Raw genomic sequence first — 17,912 nt, 5'->3', positions numbered from 1 at the left:
ATTGTTTGCCTGTTCCTGTGGGATGAGGGCAGGTCATTTACCCAAAAGAACAATATATGGGAAATTGAGAATGGAAAGTAATTCCCTTTTATTGTGTTGTAGGAAAGGGGAGAACCATGTAGATCACATGTCCCTAATACAGCAGTCGCGGTTTAGTCTAAAATGTATTAATAAGTTTTGAAAAGATTTTTTTTCAGTAGAGTGACAGGCATGATCTAGCAAGTCTTGATGTGTGCATGGATGCTTAGCAATATTTAAGATGAAAAATTAACTGAATTCCAATACTGACTTTTGTTTCAAGTGAAAAGCATGTTAGGGGATTTACTTTTGTCCAAAGGTTTGTATATCGCAGTACCTGCTTTGCACCCCCAAATAGCTAATTAAAACCTAGCCCAATTCAGTATATGAGCATATTCTAACTAATTGTCGATTCTTAAATCTGTGTGAAATCTATGCATCCATCTTTGTCTAACTCCCAGTAGACAGTATCCACATCACAAACATTACTATTAAAGATGGCACTTATTGGGAAATTTTTTGGATGATGAGGGAAGAGCAGTTGTAAGCTGGTTAAATTTGCTCCCACAGACAGTTGTATGTAGTGTTGTATATGCAGTTTATCAAGAGGAACTCAAATCACACTTGCGCATTAGAATGAGATCTTATTCTACCTATTAGGTGCCTAAGTGTGATCCTATTCCACTGTGTTTGAGTCCCTGAAAATCCACTAGATTTAGACAGACTACAAAAGTGGGCAGACGAGAATAGGATGGGGTTCAACATAGACAAATGCAGGGTGCTGCACCTTGGGAGGAGGAATCCACAGCATTCATACAGGCTGGGGAGTTCCCTTCTTGAAAGCACAGAGGCGGAAAGGGATCTTGGAGTCATTATTGACTCCAAGATGAACATGAGCCGCCAATGCCAGACCGCAGCCAGCAAGGCCAGCCATACCTTGTCATGCATCCAAAGGTGCATCTCAGGCCGGTCCAGAGAGGTGATACTCCCCCTCTATGCGACTTTGGTCAGGCCACAGTTGGAGTACTGCGTCCAGTACTGGGCGCCGCACTTCAAAAGGGATGTGGCCAGCCTGGAGAGGGTTCAGAGGAGGGCCACCCGCTTGGTGAGAGGGCAGCAGGACAGGCCCTACGAGGAGAGACTGAAGGACCTGGACCTGGACCTGAACCTGTTCAGCCTCAGCAAGAGGAGGCTGAGGGGGGACCTGGTGGCTGCCTACAGGCTCATCAAGGAGGATCAACAGCAAATAGGCAGAGCTCTTTTCTCCCCAGCACCACCTGGGGTGACAAGGAACAATGGTCATAAGCTGATGGAGAACAGGTTTAGGTTAGAGATCAGAAGGCAGTATTTTACAGTTAGGGTGGCCAAAATCTGGAACCAACTTCCCAGGGAAGTGGTCCTTGCCCCTACCTTGGGCATATTCAAGAGGAGGTTGGACAATCACCTGTCTGGGGTCTTGTGAACCCAGCATTCATTCCTGCCTGTGACAGGGGGTCAGGCTAGATGATCTGTTCAGGTTCCTCCTGACCCTAGCTACTATGAAACTATGAAACATTGATGATGCATTTACCTTGTAACACGCTAGAGAAGGATCCATCCAACAATTTACTTAACAATTGTATTAATTAACAATTTAACAATTGTATTAACAATTTTTAAAAGATTTGAACAGAGTGGAATAGGATTTTACTAAAGGTTCCTAAAAGATGGAATTTGAGTTTTTGGTTGTAGCCATGTTGGTTTAAGGTCATAGGCAGACAAGGTCCATTGGGTAGATGCAATATCTTTTATTAGACCAAATGAGTAGTTGGAAAAAGGTTCTTAGCAAGCTTTCAGGTGCAGTCACCCTTCTTCAACTTTTTTCCAATTTCTTCAGCCTGAAACCTTAATCTACTCAAAGAACCTTGCCTGCCTAAAAGTTGGAATAGAATCTGGCAACAGATCTTTTCTCCAATCCAACCCAGTCTCATCCACTGGAAAACCTAGCTTTTTTTATGAAAGGCTCCCTTATATTAAGCTTAAACTGTACAAAGATTCTGTTACTCTGAGTCAGCAAGAATTAATATGCTACCTGAAGGGGTCCTGCATCTGTTAGTAAAGTTAGGTAGCAGACATACCTTGTTACAGAAGTGAAGGATTGAATCAGAATGAAGATGAGATGTTCCTATCTGCCCCAGTGATCCCTTTAGCCAATGGGATGCAATGTGTAGTATTCCTTACCATGCTATATTTGGTTCTGTAAATGAATCAATGACTTCAGACTCTAGTAGTTTCACAAGCATCATACTTGAATACATGATTTAAGGAAAAAACACACAAACAAACAAAAACCCCTCACACAGTTTTTAGTCTTTCCTCACAAGCAACCTAGGACGGGAGTAACAAAGGTATTGCAGATGTATAAAATGCATTGAGAGAGCTATGCAAAGAAGCTTGCACAGCACATTCTTGTATTATGTCTGGGTTTAGGCAATTCTGCAGTTCATTTACTTTAATGAGCACTAAATCTGTCACAATTTAAAATACAAAATAGAGGAAATATGGACTAGAGCATCAAGAGAGTTTGAAATATAGATTAATCATCAACCCCTTACTTTTTTTCTACCAGTAACAATACCTATTTTCAATTCCTAAATCATCTCTTCAAAAAATATGATAGTCTTATTCAAGAATTGACTGACTAGTCATAGACAAGAACCAACTTACTAGTTCATAATTTTATATCTATCAAATGTTAATATAGGAAGAACCAAAAAGCAACCCTCTAGAAAGGGGAATCAAAAAGTAAGTAGCATATTCAGATCAAAATGTGAAGTCAACAACAACAACAAACATTACCAAATAGATTCTTCATTTGGTGTTTGCTTTTCTCTTTCCCGTTTAGTTTCTCCTTCTTCCCCTTTTCAGATATTTAAAAGTTTCTGAAGTATACATTTTCATTGAGTTTTTATAAGTTTTGACCTCATCAGTTCTTCTATTCTGTATTTATCCAGAACTATTAACTTTAATTTTCTGTCCAACTAGGAAGCCTAAAATCTTAAGGAATTATCATGTCAGTAAACTGAATTTTATAGGACAGCATAATGCTTGTTTGGAGATGCCTCTGATTTTCTCTTTTCTTTTAAATGTGGTTCTTATAGTTAAATATTATGAATGATAGAATGTTAAATTAATAAATGAATCAAAGTATAAATGTAGCTTCCCTATTTTGGTTGTTTCATGTCCTAGATATATTCCTAATGGACTCTTAAAAAGAAGCCATTTGTCATACTTTTTTGTTGTCTTTGCTAATGTAAAAGAAGAGCTTTTTAAGGTTCTAATTGACTTTTAAGCCATGCTCTTCATACCAAACTTAACATGAGTGAGTCAGTACATTCCCTTTGTTTACATCAGAGATTTACTGCCTATTAACTTTGATTCTGTTTCTCCTGAATAGCTTTACATTCTCAGAAGATTAGAATTATATAAATATTGTTCTCTTTGCAGTGAGGAACTACGGAAAGAAGCACGCCAGCTGAAACGTGAACTGCTAGAAGCTAAGCAACAAAGAGAAGAAAAAGCTGTAAAACCAAAAGGAAAGGAAGAGGAAGGTAAGAGCATATTATTGGAAATGATAACTATGAATTTCTAGTTAGCTTCCCAGCTTTACCAATCATTTCAGAATTTTGTGTTTCATTTAGATTCTATAGAATAGTAGATTTCCATGAAAAATATTTTTCCTTGAAAATGTATAATAATAACAGATGTATACAAATGTATAAGTAAGTTGCTCTCTGTAGTCTATCAATTGTATTTATTTATATATGTTTTATATGCATGTGTGCTGGTTGATTCTACAATTGGAATACACATTATACGAATTTCCTGACAAAGATATACCTATTATAGGACAATTCAGAAAGGTACTTAAATGCAGGTACTATAACACACAAGTCATCCTTGTTACTTAAAATAGTAGCTTTCTGCTATTCCATCAGGTCATCTACATACTTAAAAATCAATTGCTTAAATACACTGTTGTGTTTAGCCCACAAAGAATATCAGCAGTTGCACACATAAGTGGAAAAATTGATCAAAAGATGAACTGCAGTTTGCTTTATTGCATATTAATTTACAATTTTTCATTGCTTTTATATGTCTTTTCATTTGGAATTATGGACGTGCAAACTTCAAAAGGATAGACAATTAAAATAGCATGAAACTGTTTTTGATGTTACCCATATATCTTTGTTTTAAGAAGCCTTAGCATAAAGGGAACTCCAGGAAAGGAGCTGAACAGGGAACTCCAGGGAAGACTGGGGGCAAAGAAAGATTTATAGGCAGTGGAAGCAGGGGGCAGCCACCAAAGAGGCATACACCTCCCTGGCGTGCTATTGCAGGGAATCAATTAGGCAGGTCAAGGCAGCACTGGAGCTTAGGCAGGCTTCAACAATTAAGGACAATAAAAAGTCCTTCTGCAGATACATAGCGAGCAAAAGGAAAGCACAGAGTAACATAGGGCCCCTGCAGGACAAGTCAGGACAGTTGGTGGTTGACGCAGGAAAAAAGGCAGAGCTCTTCAATGAGTTCTTTGCTTCAGTATTCCTAAGTACTAACCAAGACAATTCCCCCACCTTGAGCATAGACAGATGTCCAAAAGGCATAAGACTGCCAGAGGTTACTGCTGACTTAATTAAGGAACACTTGGAAGGGCTGGATGGGTACAAGTCAGCTGGGCCAGAAGACCTCCATCCACGGGTGCTGAAGGAATTGGCTGGTGTCGTAGCTGAGCTGCTAGCACAGCTGTTTGAGCACTCATGGTGCTCTGGCCAGATCCCTGAGGACTGGAAAAGGGTCAACGTGGTGCCCATTTTTAAGAAGGGGAGAAGGGATGAGCCAGGTAACTTTAGGTCAGTCAGTCTTACCTCTATCCCTGGGAAAATACTGGAAAAAATCAAAGAGTGCATTTGTGAAGGCCCAGCAGGGGAAATGATGCTGAAAGGAAACCAGCATGGGTTCATCACAGATAGATCCTGCCTGACAAACTTTATAGCCTTTTATGACCAGGTCACACACTGCCTTGACACAGGAGCTGAGGCCAATGTCATCTACCTGGATTTTAGGAATGCCTTCAACACAGTTTCACATCCTATTCTCATAGGGAAGCTAGCAGGCTGTAGAGCAGATGCCTCCACAGTCAGGTGGGTGGCCAACTGGCTTAGGGACTGCACCCAGAGTGTGGTGGTGGACAGGTAGTTCTCAGCCTGGAAGGAGGTGGGCAGTGGGGTCCCTCAGGGTTCGGTCCTTGGACCATTGTTATTTAATCTCTTCATCAGCGGTTTGGATGAGAGTGTGGAGAGCACCCTCTTCAAGTTCGCAGATGATACCAAGTTATGGGGCAGACTTAACACAGCAGAGGGCAGGGAGCAGATACAGGCCAACCTGGACTGGTTGGATCAATGGGCGGAATGAAATAGGATGCAATTGAACAAAGATAAATGTAAAGTACTCCACTTAGGAAGGAGGAATCCCCAGCACACCTGTAGGTTGGGGGTTGACCTCCTCAGCAGCTCAAAGGCTGAGAGAGATCTTGGAGTCATAGTTGACCCCAAGATGAACATGAGCCAGCAGTGTAACGAGGCCATCAACAAAGCCAGTCGCACCTTGTCGTGTATTAGCAGATCATCCCCCTCTATGCGTCATTGGTCAGGCTACACTTGGAGTACTGTGTCCAGTTTTGGGCGCCGCACTTCAAGAGGGACACGGAGAATTTGGAGAGGGTTCAGAGGAGGGCCACTCGCATGATTAGTGGCCTCCATGAAAGACCCTACAAGGGGAGGTTCAGAGATCTGGATCTCGTCAGCCTTCACAAGAGACGGCTGAGGGGAGACCTTGTAGCCGCCTCTAAGTTTATCAAGGGAGGACAACAGGGAATTGGTGATGTGCTATTTACAAGAGCATCCCAGGGAGTAACTAGGAATAATGGGTGCAAACTAGTGGAGAGTAGATTTAGGTTAGACATTAGGAAGAAATTTTTTACAGTAAGGGTGGCCAGAATCTGGAATGGGCTTCCAAGAGAGGTAGTACTATCACCTAACTTGGAGGTCGTCAAGAGAAGGCTTGATAGTCACCTGACTGGGGTCATCTGACCTCTGTCCTCTTTCCTGCCAGAGGCAGGGGGTCAGATACAATGATCTATTGTGGTCCCTTCTGACTCTACAATCTATAAATCTATGAAAGTGGGCATTCAGCTGACAAATTTTAAGTTACATTTTTGTTTCAATACAATAAAGTAACAAAACACTTAAAACATACATTGTTTTACATTTAAAGTATTTTTCAAGATTACAAGGATGTGAAAAACAGTGTAGATGCTTATGAAAGCATCAGACCACGTCAGACCAACCTGGTGGCCTTCTACAACCAGGTCACAAAATCCTTGGACGCAGGTGTCACAGTGGAAGTAGTCTTTCTGGACTTTAGGAAGGCCTTCGACACTGTTTCTCACCCCATTCTCATTAAGAAATTAGGTGACTGTGGTGTCGATGCCTACAGTCAGATGGGTCGCAAATTGGCTGGAGGGTCACACCCAGAGAGTGGTGATGGACAGGACTTATTCGACATGGAGGGATGTGGGCAGTGGGGTCCCCCAGGGCTCGGTCCTTGGGCCGATACTGTTCAACATCTTCATCAGTGACTTGGACAAGGGGGTGAAAAGCACACTGTTCAAATTTGTGGATGACACTAAGATGTGGGGAGAAGTGGGCACGCTGGAGGAGAGGGACAGGCTGCAACTAGATCTAGACAGGTTACAGGGGTGGGCGGATAAGAACCGGATGGGATTCAATACTGACAAGTGCAAAGTACTGCACCTAGGGAGGAAGAACCAGCAGCATACCTACAGGCTGGGGAACTCCCTACTCGTCAGCACAGAGGCAGAAAGGGATCTTGGTGTCATTGATTCCAAAATGAACATGGGCCACCAATGTGGGGACGCGGTCAGGAAGACTTACCGCACCTTGTCATGCATCCACAGATGCATCACGAGCAGGTCCAAGGAGGTGATCCTCCCCCTCTATACGACATCGGGCACAGTACTGCAACTGCGGCCTGACCAGTTCTCAGTGCCACACTTCAGGAGGGATGTGAACAGCATCGAGAGGGTCCAGAGGAGGGCCACTTGCGTGATCACAGGGCAGCAAGGCAGGCCCTACGAGCAGAGGCTATGGAACCTGAACCTGTTCAGCCTCCACAAGAGAAGGTTGAGGGGGGATCTAGTGGCCATCTACAAAGCTGGCCAAGGGGGACCAGCAGACTATGGGAGAGTCCCTGTTTCCCTGAGCACTACTGGGAGTATCAAGGAATACAGCCATAAGTTGACTGAGAGTAGGTTCAGGCTAGACATCAGGAGGCACTAGTTCACAGTCAAGGCGGCTAGGATCTGGAACCAACTTCCAAGGGAAGTGGTGCTCGCTCCTACCCTGGGGGCCTTCAAAAGGAGGCTAGATAATCACCTGGTCATTTGACCCCAGCTTTCTTTCTTTCCTGCCCATGGCAGGGAGTCAGACTTGATGATCTGCTCAAGTCCCTTCCAACCCTACCAACTATGAAACTATGAATGCCACATCTACCTTCATTTTTTTCCCATGAAGCAGTTACAAGGCATAACCCCTTATCACATGACTGATATTTTTTATTAGTTTAAAAAGTCAGTGATCTATATACATTGCCATAAGCTATGCTGGGGACAGGACAGTGCAGACACAATTTAGGAACAGGGGAGTGAACTGCTTTGCAACATTGCCTGCTGTGGCCTTACCCGCATCTGGGATGTAAAGTTGCAAGCTGGTGAACTGTTTCCTTTTCAGTTAACAAGCTGCTAAAGAGTTGGAAGTCCCTGATTACCTGTAGTCATTTCGTTTGATAATTCATTGGCTTGTTAAATGAAAAGCTGGCTGACGGATCTGAAAAATAGTTATAATTGGGAAATCATCATCTAATGAGAGATTTCTCACGGGCTCATCTTTGTCAAATGCAATTCAATATGTTTATCAGTTATCTGGAAGAAAGTATAAAGTAATTATTGGTAAAGTTTGTGGATGATACAAAAACTGTGGCGTGACATAAGCAATGAGATGAATTTTATCTACCAGAATGATTCAGGTTGTTTAGTAAAAAGGGTTATCTGGAATGCCATGATAGCAGAGTCATACATGTAAGAATAAATGTGCAGAGTTTGGAACTGTGTTCTAAAAAGCAATGACTCCAAAGTGTTTTCAGGGGTCACAGAGCGAGTAATCTTTGAGCATAAGCTCTTTGAGTCTGTGATGGCAGCAGTCCTGCAAATTAGAGGATGATCTCTGCCCTGGCTAATTGATAGGTCTTGAGGTAAATTAAGAGTTCAGTCCTTGAGCCACAGACCTGCCCACATAAGTTACAGGTTTTTCCGTAGGGGATATTAGGTCATAGGCCAGGATTTCTTTCTTTTTCTTTCCTCCACTCTCTCTTCTCTGCTTAGAGGCAAGATGCTTCATCTTGAAATGAGCTGCTATTTTGCTGAGGTTGCAGCACCATTGGAGTCAGTCGGCAGCCATCTTCTCTCAACTTTTGATGCTGGCATCCATTTTCTTGAGGTATGCCTTCAACATGTCCTTGTAGATTTTCTCTGGCCGCTGTGAGATCTCAAGCCATTACTGAGCTGGAAATAGAGCACTTTTTTTAAGAGTCAAGAGTCAGGCATCCGCACACAATGTCTGGTCCAATGAAGTTGACTTGAGGATTATGGACTCAATGCTGGAAGCACTGGCTTCAGCAGGGATGCTAGCATTTGTGCCGCAATCTTCCCATTTGATGTGGAGGATTTTCCAGAGACATTGTTGGTGATCTCTCTCCAGACTCTTGAAATGATGACTGTAGACATTTCACATCTGTAGAGGAAAGTGGGGATGACGACTGCATTGTAGACCTGGATCTTGGTCTTTCTGGAGATTACGATGAATAAAGACACGCCAAAGCAAATTTCCCAAAGGAGCCCCTTATGCACTGCATCCTGTGCTGCATCTCAATGTTCATTCTCTGAGAGAGTTGGCTACCAAGACAGGGGAAATGCTCAGCTACCTCCAGGGTCTTTCTCTTGACGATAATTTGGGGAGGGACGTCACATTCATGGCCTGGGGTAGGCTAATAAAGCATTTTAGTTTCTTTAATGTTGAGAGAGGGGCCTAAAGTTTGATAGGCTTCTCCAAAAAGACCCAGTAAGGTCTTGAGGTTTTCCTCAGTGTGTGCAAGGATGGTGCAGTCATTGGCATATTGAAGGTCAAGGATAGTTATTTTGAATACTTTGGCTTTGACCAATAATGTCCCAGATTGAAGAGCCCTCCATCCATTCAGTATTCTATATCAATTTCAGAAAGAAGGCAGTCTTTAATGAGAACCAAGACGACTGTCAAAAAATGGAGAACAGAGTTGGAATGATGAAACATCCTTACTTAAACCCAGTTTTGGTGACATATAGATCTGTCTGATCTGCTACATAAAACAATCACAGTCATCTATCTGGTCATGGAGAAGCCTCAGGACTTTGCTGTACTTTCCGGACATCCAAATTTGGCCAGTATTTTCCATGAGGCTTTGTGATTGATGGAGTCAAAGGCATTAGTGAGATTAATGAAGGCCATAGACAGCTTCTGATGTTATTCCTGACACTGTTCTTGGACCTGGCAGGCAACAATGATCAGGTCAGTTGCCTCATGGGGTGGTGTGAAGCCACACTGAGATTCTGGCAGGATTTCCTCATCAAGCAATAGAGGATGGTTCAGGGAGATGTGGGCAAGGCTTTTTCCTGCTGTGGAAAGAGGGCTATACCTTGATAGTTCGCACACAGACTTATCTCGTGTCTTGAAGATTCTCATGACGTTGGCATTCCTTAGGCCGCAGAGATCTTTTCATTGTTCCAAATGTATAGAATAAATACATTCATGTTCCAGTTCCTCACTGCTAGCCTTGTAGATTTCAGTACATAGGTCGTCTGGTCCAGTAACCTGATTGTTTTTTGCTTCCATGGCATGCCAGACTTCTTCTAGAGTAGGAAGGTTGATGGGGAATCCCTTTTTAGAGTGTTGGGGGATTGATTCAATAGTAGTAAATAGTAGTATCTGCCACTTGACTCACAGTTCAGGAATGCCTCAAAGTTCACAGTTCAGGCCACAGTTCAGGAATGACTCTTCATCTAGCACAGACAGATTCATTGTCTTTGAGGAGCATCTAGCCATCCTGTAATTTCAGGAAAGTAGAACTGTAGGAAGCTGGGCCATAAATGGCCTTCATTGGCCAGAGAAAGCTATGCATGTCATGTTTGTCAGCATAGAGCTGGATTTCTTTGACTTTATCTTTCCACCACTGATTTTTGATTTCCCAGATCTCACTTTGAGAAGCTGATACATCTCCTTCTGCTGAGATGAGGTGTCATCTTGCCAAGTAGAATGAATCCTATTCTTCTAGTCAAGGAGGGCGTGAATCTCAGCGTCACTCTCATCGAGCCAGTCTTGGTGTTCAGGATCCCTGGACTTGCCTAGTCCTTTCTGAGTATACCCTAAGGCCAGCCCAGGCATGGTTTTTGAAGTAGGGTGACCCTCCCTCAGAGAGCTACCTTCCATTTCAGATTCTGGCAGAGGGACTACTTCTTCAAAGAAAAAATGAGTGCCCCTGAAGTACTAAGCAACAAAAAAGACTGCGACTCCCCAAAGGCATTGGTTAGGTGACTCTAGTACAGCCAGCAGAGACCTTACCCCTTCTAAAGGGTTAAGCAGTACTTAACCAGCCCTGCATAGTCTAGCATGCACAGCCTCTGGGCACCCCAAAGTTAGCATGGATGTTCACTTCTCTCCTGCTCTCAGGCCATCACCCTCTTCTTTAGTCCCTTCTGTCTGTCATTCTCCTTAACTCACCCCTGCCCTCCAGTCTCCAGATATAGAGACAGCATCTCTTCTGTTGTTCATTGAGTGGAGACCACTTGGTGTGTCAACAAAGGCTCTTGAGCTTTTTTGTTGCTGGAAGTGCATCTGTATGTGCATGTAGGCAGCTCTGGGTCCTGTTAATGACCCTGTTAACTCTTTTTTCCTCTTGTACAAGCTAGTCAGGGAAATTGTGGCATAAAACATTATTACAACATGAACATATTTGTGGTTTTGCTGTTATATTACTGCTTAGTCTGTCATACCCATTGCTGGCTACAGTAGTCACAGAACTTCCTTTTGGAAAAGAACACTGGTCTCTTGGCATACCACCTCATGCTTCCAGTTCACTGGACCCAGGGGTTAGATCAAAACATTTGGAATGCAGCCCTTTCAGTTTTGATTCTTCGCTCGTGATTGTGGTTGTCCACTTCAGCATCACAAGATGCCATTGGTCAGGCTTCATGTTCATATTGAAGGACTCTCTGAGTTCAGTCTCTACTATGAAGGTGATTCCTGAGCCCAAGCCTACTGTCTTCCTCTTTCCTCTTTTTTAAAGACTGCTAACCCTCTTTCAGTATCATTGTTGGCATATGAGCTTCCATTGCCTTATGAGGCAAGTGGCTCAGGATGAATAGATTCCAGTAGAAGAGGTGGAATATCTTCATATCTATTTGGATACCTTGCAGCAATGTAGACCGTCAGATAGCTATCTTTATCAACATGGCAATAAAGAACTCGACAAAAAATTTACTGCAAATGCCAAACCCTTCTTCCCATACTTCACAGATTGACAGACATGAAGGTCGTCTGAGGATATAAAATTTTTCTAAATGCACCATAACTCTTTGGTTGCAGTGGCCAGAAAGACATTTCAGCAGTTCTAATACTCTTCAAAAAACAAATTGCAAAACAGACTTGAGTTTCTCAGAGGAAAGTCTTACTCCACCACAGTCTTATAATTCTGGATAGTTGGTTGCTGGCCACTTTTGGTTTGGTGCAATTTTAGAATTTACAAGAGAAAAATGATTCTGAAAATCCAAAGATTCCTCTAACATACCCCTTTGTCTTTTATGTTAAAAATGTCCAAAAAAAATTGCCTCTATAGGAAGTCTTTTAATACACCAGAAGTAAACACATTGATTTTGAATAATTGGATCTGGATATGCACGTGAATGAAGACAGACACAGGGGTATCAGAAAAGCACAACTTTAAGTTAATATGCTAGGCATTTTTAGATAGGTCAAATATGTATGTTACAGGGCTCCTACGATATATCTTATAACTCAGACTAGACCGTCCTCAGCCTAGCCAAAGAGTTCCGGTTATTCTTTGAGTCATTTCTTCCATATCCTTGACATGAGGGAAACAAGGTTACTGAAGGGAGACCTTAGTCTTAAAACCTGTAGATCTTCCCTTCTCCCATAAGCACAGGGTCTACCAGGAAAATCCCAGCTCTGTTTACTTTTGGAAAGTCCTTTTGGTGTTTATCTGCACTGAATGCTTCAGGCTGTGATAATCTAAGCCAGGGGTTGGCAACCCCCGGCACACGTGCCAAGCATGACACACAAGGCCATCTTCCTCAGCATGCGTTGGGGCCAGGAGGCAGCAGCTGTTTGCAGCCTCCCGGCTGCAGAGGGCCCCAGCTCTGGGTAGCTGCTGATAGCCACAGAGCCTAGGCTGCTCCCAGCAGCCAGCTGGGAAGATGGAAGCCCTGCTGCAAGCTGCTCAGGCTCCATGGCTATCAGCAGCTACCCAGAACCTGAGCTGGCTGCAGCCGAGAGGTTGCAAACAGCTGCTGCCTCCCAGTCCTAAACCCAACCCCGGGTTCCGGGGAGGCAGCAGATACCAGCGATGCTCACAGCTGTGCTGCCCTCACCGCCACTTCTGCAAAGTAGCGTGTGGAACCCGGCAAGGCAGGGCACAGCACAGGGCACAGAAAGCTGCCTGCCGCTCCAAGCTCCCCGCTGTCCTGGCCACACTTCCCCTGCAGGCGGGGGCAGCAGTGAGAGGCACAACCGTGCATGCTGCCCATGCTGTTCCCTGTGTGCTTCCCTGTGTGGCCCCTCTGTGCACTGCCACTCCAGGTCGCACACACTGCACTCTAGAGGGCCCAGGGGAAGGGCAGCAGGGCTGGGAGCACAGTGTGTGCGACCCAGAGGGGCCAAATAGGGAAGCTGCCTGCTGCTGCAAGGTCCATGCTGCCTGGGTCACAGTTCCTCTGTGTGCATGGGAGCAGCATGGGCAGCATGCAGGTTTATGCCTCTCACTGCTGCCCCTGCCTGCAAGGGAAGTGACCAGAGCAGTGGGGAGCTTGGAGCAGCAGGCAGCTTTTTGTGCCCCTCGCTGTGCCCTGGCGCACTGGGTTCTATACACTGCTCTGCAGAAGCAGCAGGGAGCGTCCCCGGTATCTGCTGACTCCCCAAAGACTGGGCCAGGGCGTGGAGACAGCAGCTGTTTGCAGTTTCCCGGCTGCAGCCGGCCCAGGTTCTGGGTAGCTGATAGCCATGGAGACTGGGCAAGGGGCAGTGGCTTTGGGTGGGGGGCAAGGGGCGCAAGCAGGGCATCCTGCCATGTACCCCCTGCCCTCCTTTTCTTTTTCTGGCATGCTGGCACTTCGGCACCTTCCAAGGTAGGCATTGTGGGGGTTTTTGGCACTCTGTTTAGATCAGGGGTAGGCAACGTGTTTTGGCCATTCTCATAGAACTACTGAGTATATTTCCAAGTCCTACTCCTATTAACTCAGTGCCTAACTGATGTGAGAGAGTTGATAGATTCTTCTAATAAGAAAAATACTTTCCTGACCCACAAAACTAGTGATTGTTCAGATCCACGGCATTCTAAGAGAGAGATACTACATTACAGATATAGTAGGGAGGATGGGTCTGTCAGAGAGAGCAAGATTCTTAAAATACCTGAGCAAATATGTAAATGGGAGTGAGGGGAGGATGGAATACAGAGCTAATGCAATGGAAGTATAACCAAAAAAATATCTTCTGCATTCCCCTGCATGCCCTTCTCCCCTTTCCATATCACAAACCATTACTTTGCAATCATAATGAACTACCAGAAACACAGAAGTGCCCAAATCTGTCCAAAAACAGGCTGTAATGTATCATTTTCTTTTAAATGCAGAACAGTTTTCGTACTATTTTCCTTTTGCATTTGTTGGGTATTTTTTCTAAAAATAATTCAAAATACATATTATAGAACATCTTAGTTTTTGATGTATTAAAATGGAAATAGGTCATGTGAACAATAACGCTGTTCCTGTGGTCTAATCCAGCACTGTCCAGCTTCTAAGTGACTGGGCACTGCACACCCCACAGGCAGCACTAGCAGAGAGTGCACACCATGGTGCACTAGTAAGTGCTATGGGCCCCCCAACTGCATCATGCACACATGGGTAGGTCCTCCTCTACCCCATTGCTTTGCATGTGAGCAGGGAGTGCTCTCCCACCCCACTGCACCCCAGGCAGGTAGGCACTTCTTGACCCCACTGCACTGAGCAAGGTGGGCAGGTGCTCTCCCACCCTATTGCACCTAGTGCACTAGGGATATGCACTTCCATACCCCGCTGCATCAAGCATCTGGGCAGGTGGGTGCTTCCCCACCTAGGTGCATCATGCAGTGTGGCCCAGTTCCCTACCTCAACAACAGTACCACATGCTGCATGGGTGCTCTGGGCTGCCAGCTTTTTTGGCATTGTGGGCTGTGCCACCCTCCCCTACCCCCTGAAACTGAGTCAGGCAGCAAAAACTGTGGGAGAAATGGGGGACCCAAGACCCTGGCTGCTGTTGCAGCTGGAGCAATGGGGGCAGAGGGTGGAAGCCCATGGGTCACTGTTAATCCCTTGTGACCTGTATGCCGCTAGTTGAGCAGTACTGATCTAATACTTATGTTGGTGTCCAAGAACTGTGGTAAAATGTTTGCTGAAATGTGTTCACTGAGTATGAAGTAATTTGATAATGAGTAGAAATCCAGGATAGCATGATGGTGCCCAAGATTAAAAATGGAGATGCCACTGCATGAAATATATTAAATGTTAATGCAGTCTAAGTTAAGAAAAAAAGTTGGCATTCCAGTTCAATATTGACATGTTAAAGTCAAGTCAAGGTAAAAGACTGCTAATATGAAAAAATACTAAGAGCCTCTGTTTTAAAGTGCCTAGTCTTAATAGTAAAATGTATGTTGTAGTCTACTTCTCCACTAGAGAATTTATTTTATATAGCTCTTTCCTTGTAAGGAGTTGCACAGGAAAATGACTAAATTGACACATGGATTAGTAGGGTATATTGTGGAACCTGGTAGCAGAGTGCTTAAGGTGTCTTGCTTATGCTCCAGAACCATGAGTTTATGCCTCACTCCTGACCTAGAATAAAGACTGCCCCTAGTTGACGCAGGCCTGAAAACCAGTAGCTGCTTCTTTGGGCTGGGATGTGATAACAGTGGGCATTCATACACATGCCGGGGAGAGAGGAGCCTTTAATTACAGTAACTTTGAGAGCCATTTTTATTGAAGTACCCAGAGCGTCTTGTGTATCAGTGTCTCCGCGCTTCAAAACGGTAGTGATGGTGCTTGATCTCAAGCTTATCGAACGAGCTTTAAATGAAGTGCCCCTGCTGCCATTTTGAAGTACGGGGATGCTGATAGATGAGATACAGGAGGCTGCTGGAGCACAGTAATTGCCACACTCCAGCCGACTTGATTAATCAAATCTACCCCAATGGGCTGGAATTCCAACACATTGGAACAGCCTCCCTGCTTATGTATAGGCATCCAATATCATTTGCTTGTGTGCCATTTGACTATAGAAATCAAACTTTAACCAAGCTACCCTCATGGGCTTGTAGACTCAGGAGGACCTTTGACCTTGACGTATATGTGGTAGGTCTAGAAGTTTAGTAGTGCAGTTTGTATTAGCAACTGTATTGCTACCATGAAGTATGGCATGTGGAGTACTGATGCAACATTGTTTTAACTTGATGGGAAAATATGGAGTTTTGTACTTTTTGGACATTACTATTAGTTATAGGAAAAAGTCCTCAGTCGCAACTTTTTTTCCTATACCTTTTTCTTAGAATGCTCTAGACTTATTTCTTCCAAACCTTTACTCATGCTCAAACAAAAGTATTGCTATTCAGTAACAATATAGTAGAAAAATTATTACTGTATATTGATGGCTTGATGAGCAGAGCATACTAAGGAACCTATTTTAGTTTTGAAGTTCTTTTGATCTGTTTATGTAATTAGCTTTAACCAGGGGTGCTCAACTTCAGTTCACAGGTCATATGCAGCCTGTGGAGCCATGGCATCCAGCTTGTGGGGCTCCCCATGGGTCAGGAAATTTGGTGGTGGGTGAGCAGTGGCAAGTAATACTGCCAGCCCCACTGCCAAATTTAGAAGCCCTGCAGGCACCTTCTGAATTCCCCACCCCATGCAGCCAGATCGGGACTGGGCCATGCACCCTTGCCCCCACATGGACAGATCAGAGCTGGGACACATCCCCTTCCCCCTGCATGACTGGATTGGAGCTGGGCCATGCCCCCTGCTCCCATGGGGCTCGATCGGGCTAGGGTGCTCCCCTCTCCCCCACACAGCCAAATCAGGCCTACTGAGTACTGTTCATCCAGCCCGAGGCAGAGAAAGGTTGGGCACCACTGGTTTAAACCCTGAAATAGTTATATTTCACCATATGTTTTCCAGCTTGTATTAATTACTACAGCAATTTATAGTACCAAAAAATGTCCAGGCTTTATGTGATTTAAAGGGAAAGCAACTGGTAGTATAAATTTGAAATTTAGGTCAGTGCTTTGACAGGTGGGCTTTTTTTTCCTATTCCAATTTTCAGTGTTCTACATTAATAGAAATTTTGTGAATCTCTTAATTTTAGTGAAAAGTTTCTTTAAATTTTCAGCACTCTTAAGCATTACACCATTATGTTAATCCCATAAGAACATGAAACTAAACAAAGTAAAAATTGACTAGAACATGAAACTGAATAATAGTATTGTCAAAGCTAAGGTGCAAAAAGTAAACAAACAGTATAAAAGATGAAAAATAGTTTTTACATTAGAAGGCAAAGGTAATACAGTAACAAGAAACTTGTATTTTAATGTGAAGTAAAACTTCTATTTTAGTAAACATATTAACTGCTTAATATTATATTATTCTATATAGAATAACCCCTGTTACTTTGAACTGTATGCATTTCATGGAGTCCAAGGCTGCAAGATTGATACACATGTTCAAGTGATGAGGACAACCACCATCCTACAAAAAAAGTTCCAAAAAAAAACCCAGACTCTGCTTTCTCAAACACGAAAACAGGTTTTATGAAAGAGCTGACCATTTTGTGAACAATATCAATTTGCAGATGCTCTGTGAGTTGAAACAAATGTAAACTTAGTACAATGAGGCAATGGAATAGACTGCCTGGGGAAGCTAGGGAACACCATTATCAGAAGTGTTCAAGAACAGCCTGGACAAGCAATGTTCAGGGTTTATCTAGGAGTAGGTGAACCTGTGCTCTGCTACAGGTATTTCTCATGCTTCTGGGCATTGCTGGTTGCCAAGTGGGGCCAGGAAGGAACTTGTTTCCCCTCTTGATGCTACACTTGGTGGGGGTGGGAAGAGAGGTCATCTTCCTCAGAAGCATTGGGTGTTGGCTGCAGTCAAGGCTGGGGGTGTGCTGCTGCACCTGCTGGAATTTAATCCCAGATTCCTGGCTAGAGGGACTTGCCCTCTGCTCAGAGTCAGAGCAATTGCCATATTTGGGGTCAGGAAGGAATTTTACCCCATTCTCAAATGGATACAGACTGTGCAATTAGAGGGACAGGGATGAAATGGTGTTATGGTTGATTGTAATTTTGCTAATAGGCTAGCCAACAATATGTATAGGACAGTTTGGATAGGAATGATCCTGTATCTAGTAGGAGGTTGGACTTGATGACCTCCAGTG

The 17,912-nt window shown here is 43.9% G+C and overlaps 1 protein-coding gene across 2 annotated transcripts in view; it reads left to right on the top strand.

Moving 5' to 3' along the window:
• Positions 1-17,912, top strand: part of CWC27 (CWC27 spliceosome associated cyclophilin) — a 216,239-nt gene that overhangs the window by 137,576 nt on the left and 60,751 nt on the right. The window contains exon 11 of one of the 2 annotated variants that reach the window (XM_019495888.2): positions 3,505-3,608. In XM_019495888.2, coding sequence (XP_019351433.1) covers positions 3,505-3,608 — 104 coding nt within the window. Of the gene's footprint in view, positions 1-3,504; positions 3,609-17,912 lie in introns of those variants that run through there. The other variant, XM_059725138.1, reaches the window with a different exon arrangement.

The sequence above is a fragment of the Alligator mississippiensis genome, chromosome 3, assembly GCF_030867095.1.
Source record: "Alligator mississippiensis isolate rAllMis1 chromosome 3, rAllMis1, whole genome shotgun sequence".
Taxonomy (NCBI): domain Eukaryota; kingdom Metazoa; phylum Chordata; order Crocodylia; family Alligatoridae; genus Alligator; species Alligator mississippiensis.
Note: the sequence above shows the minus strand (reverse complement) of the source record. Positions and strands in the feature narration are given on the sequence as shown.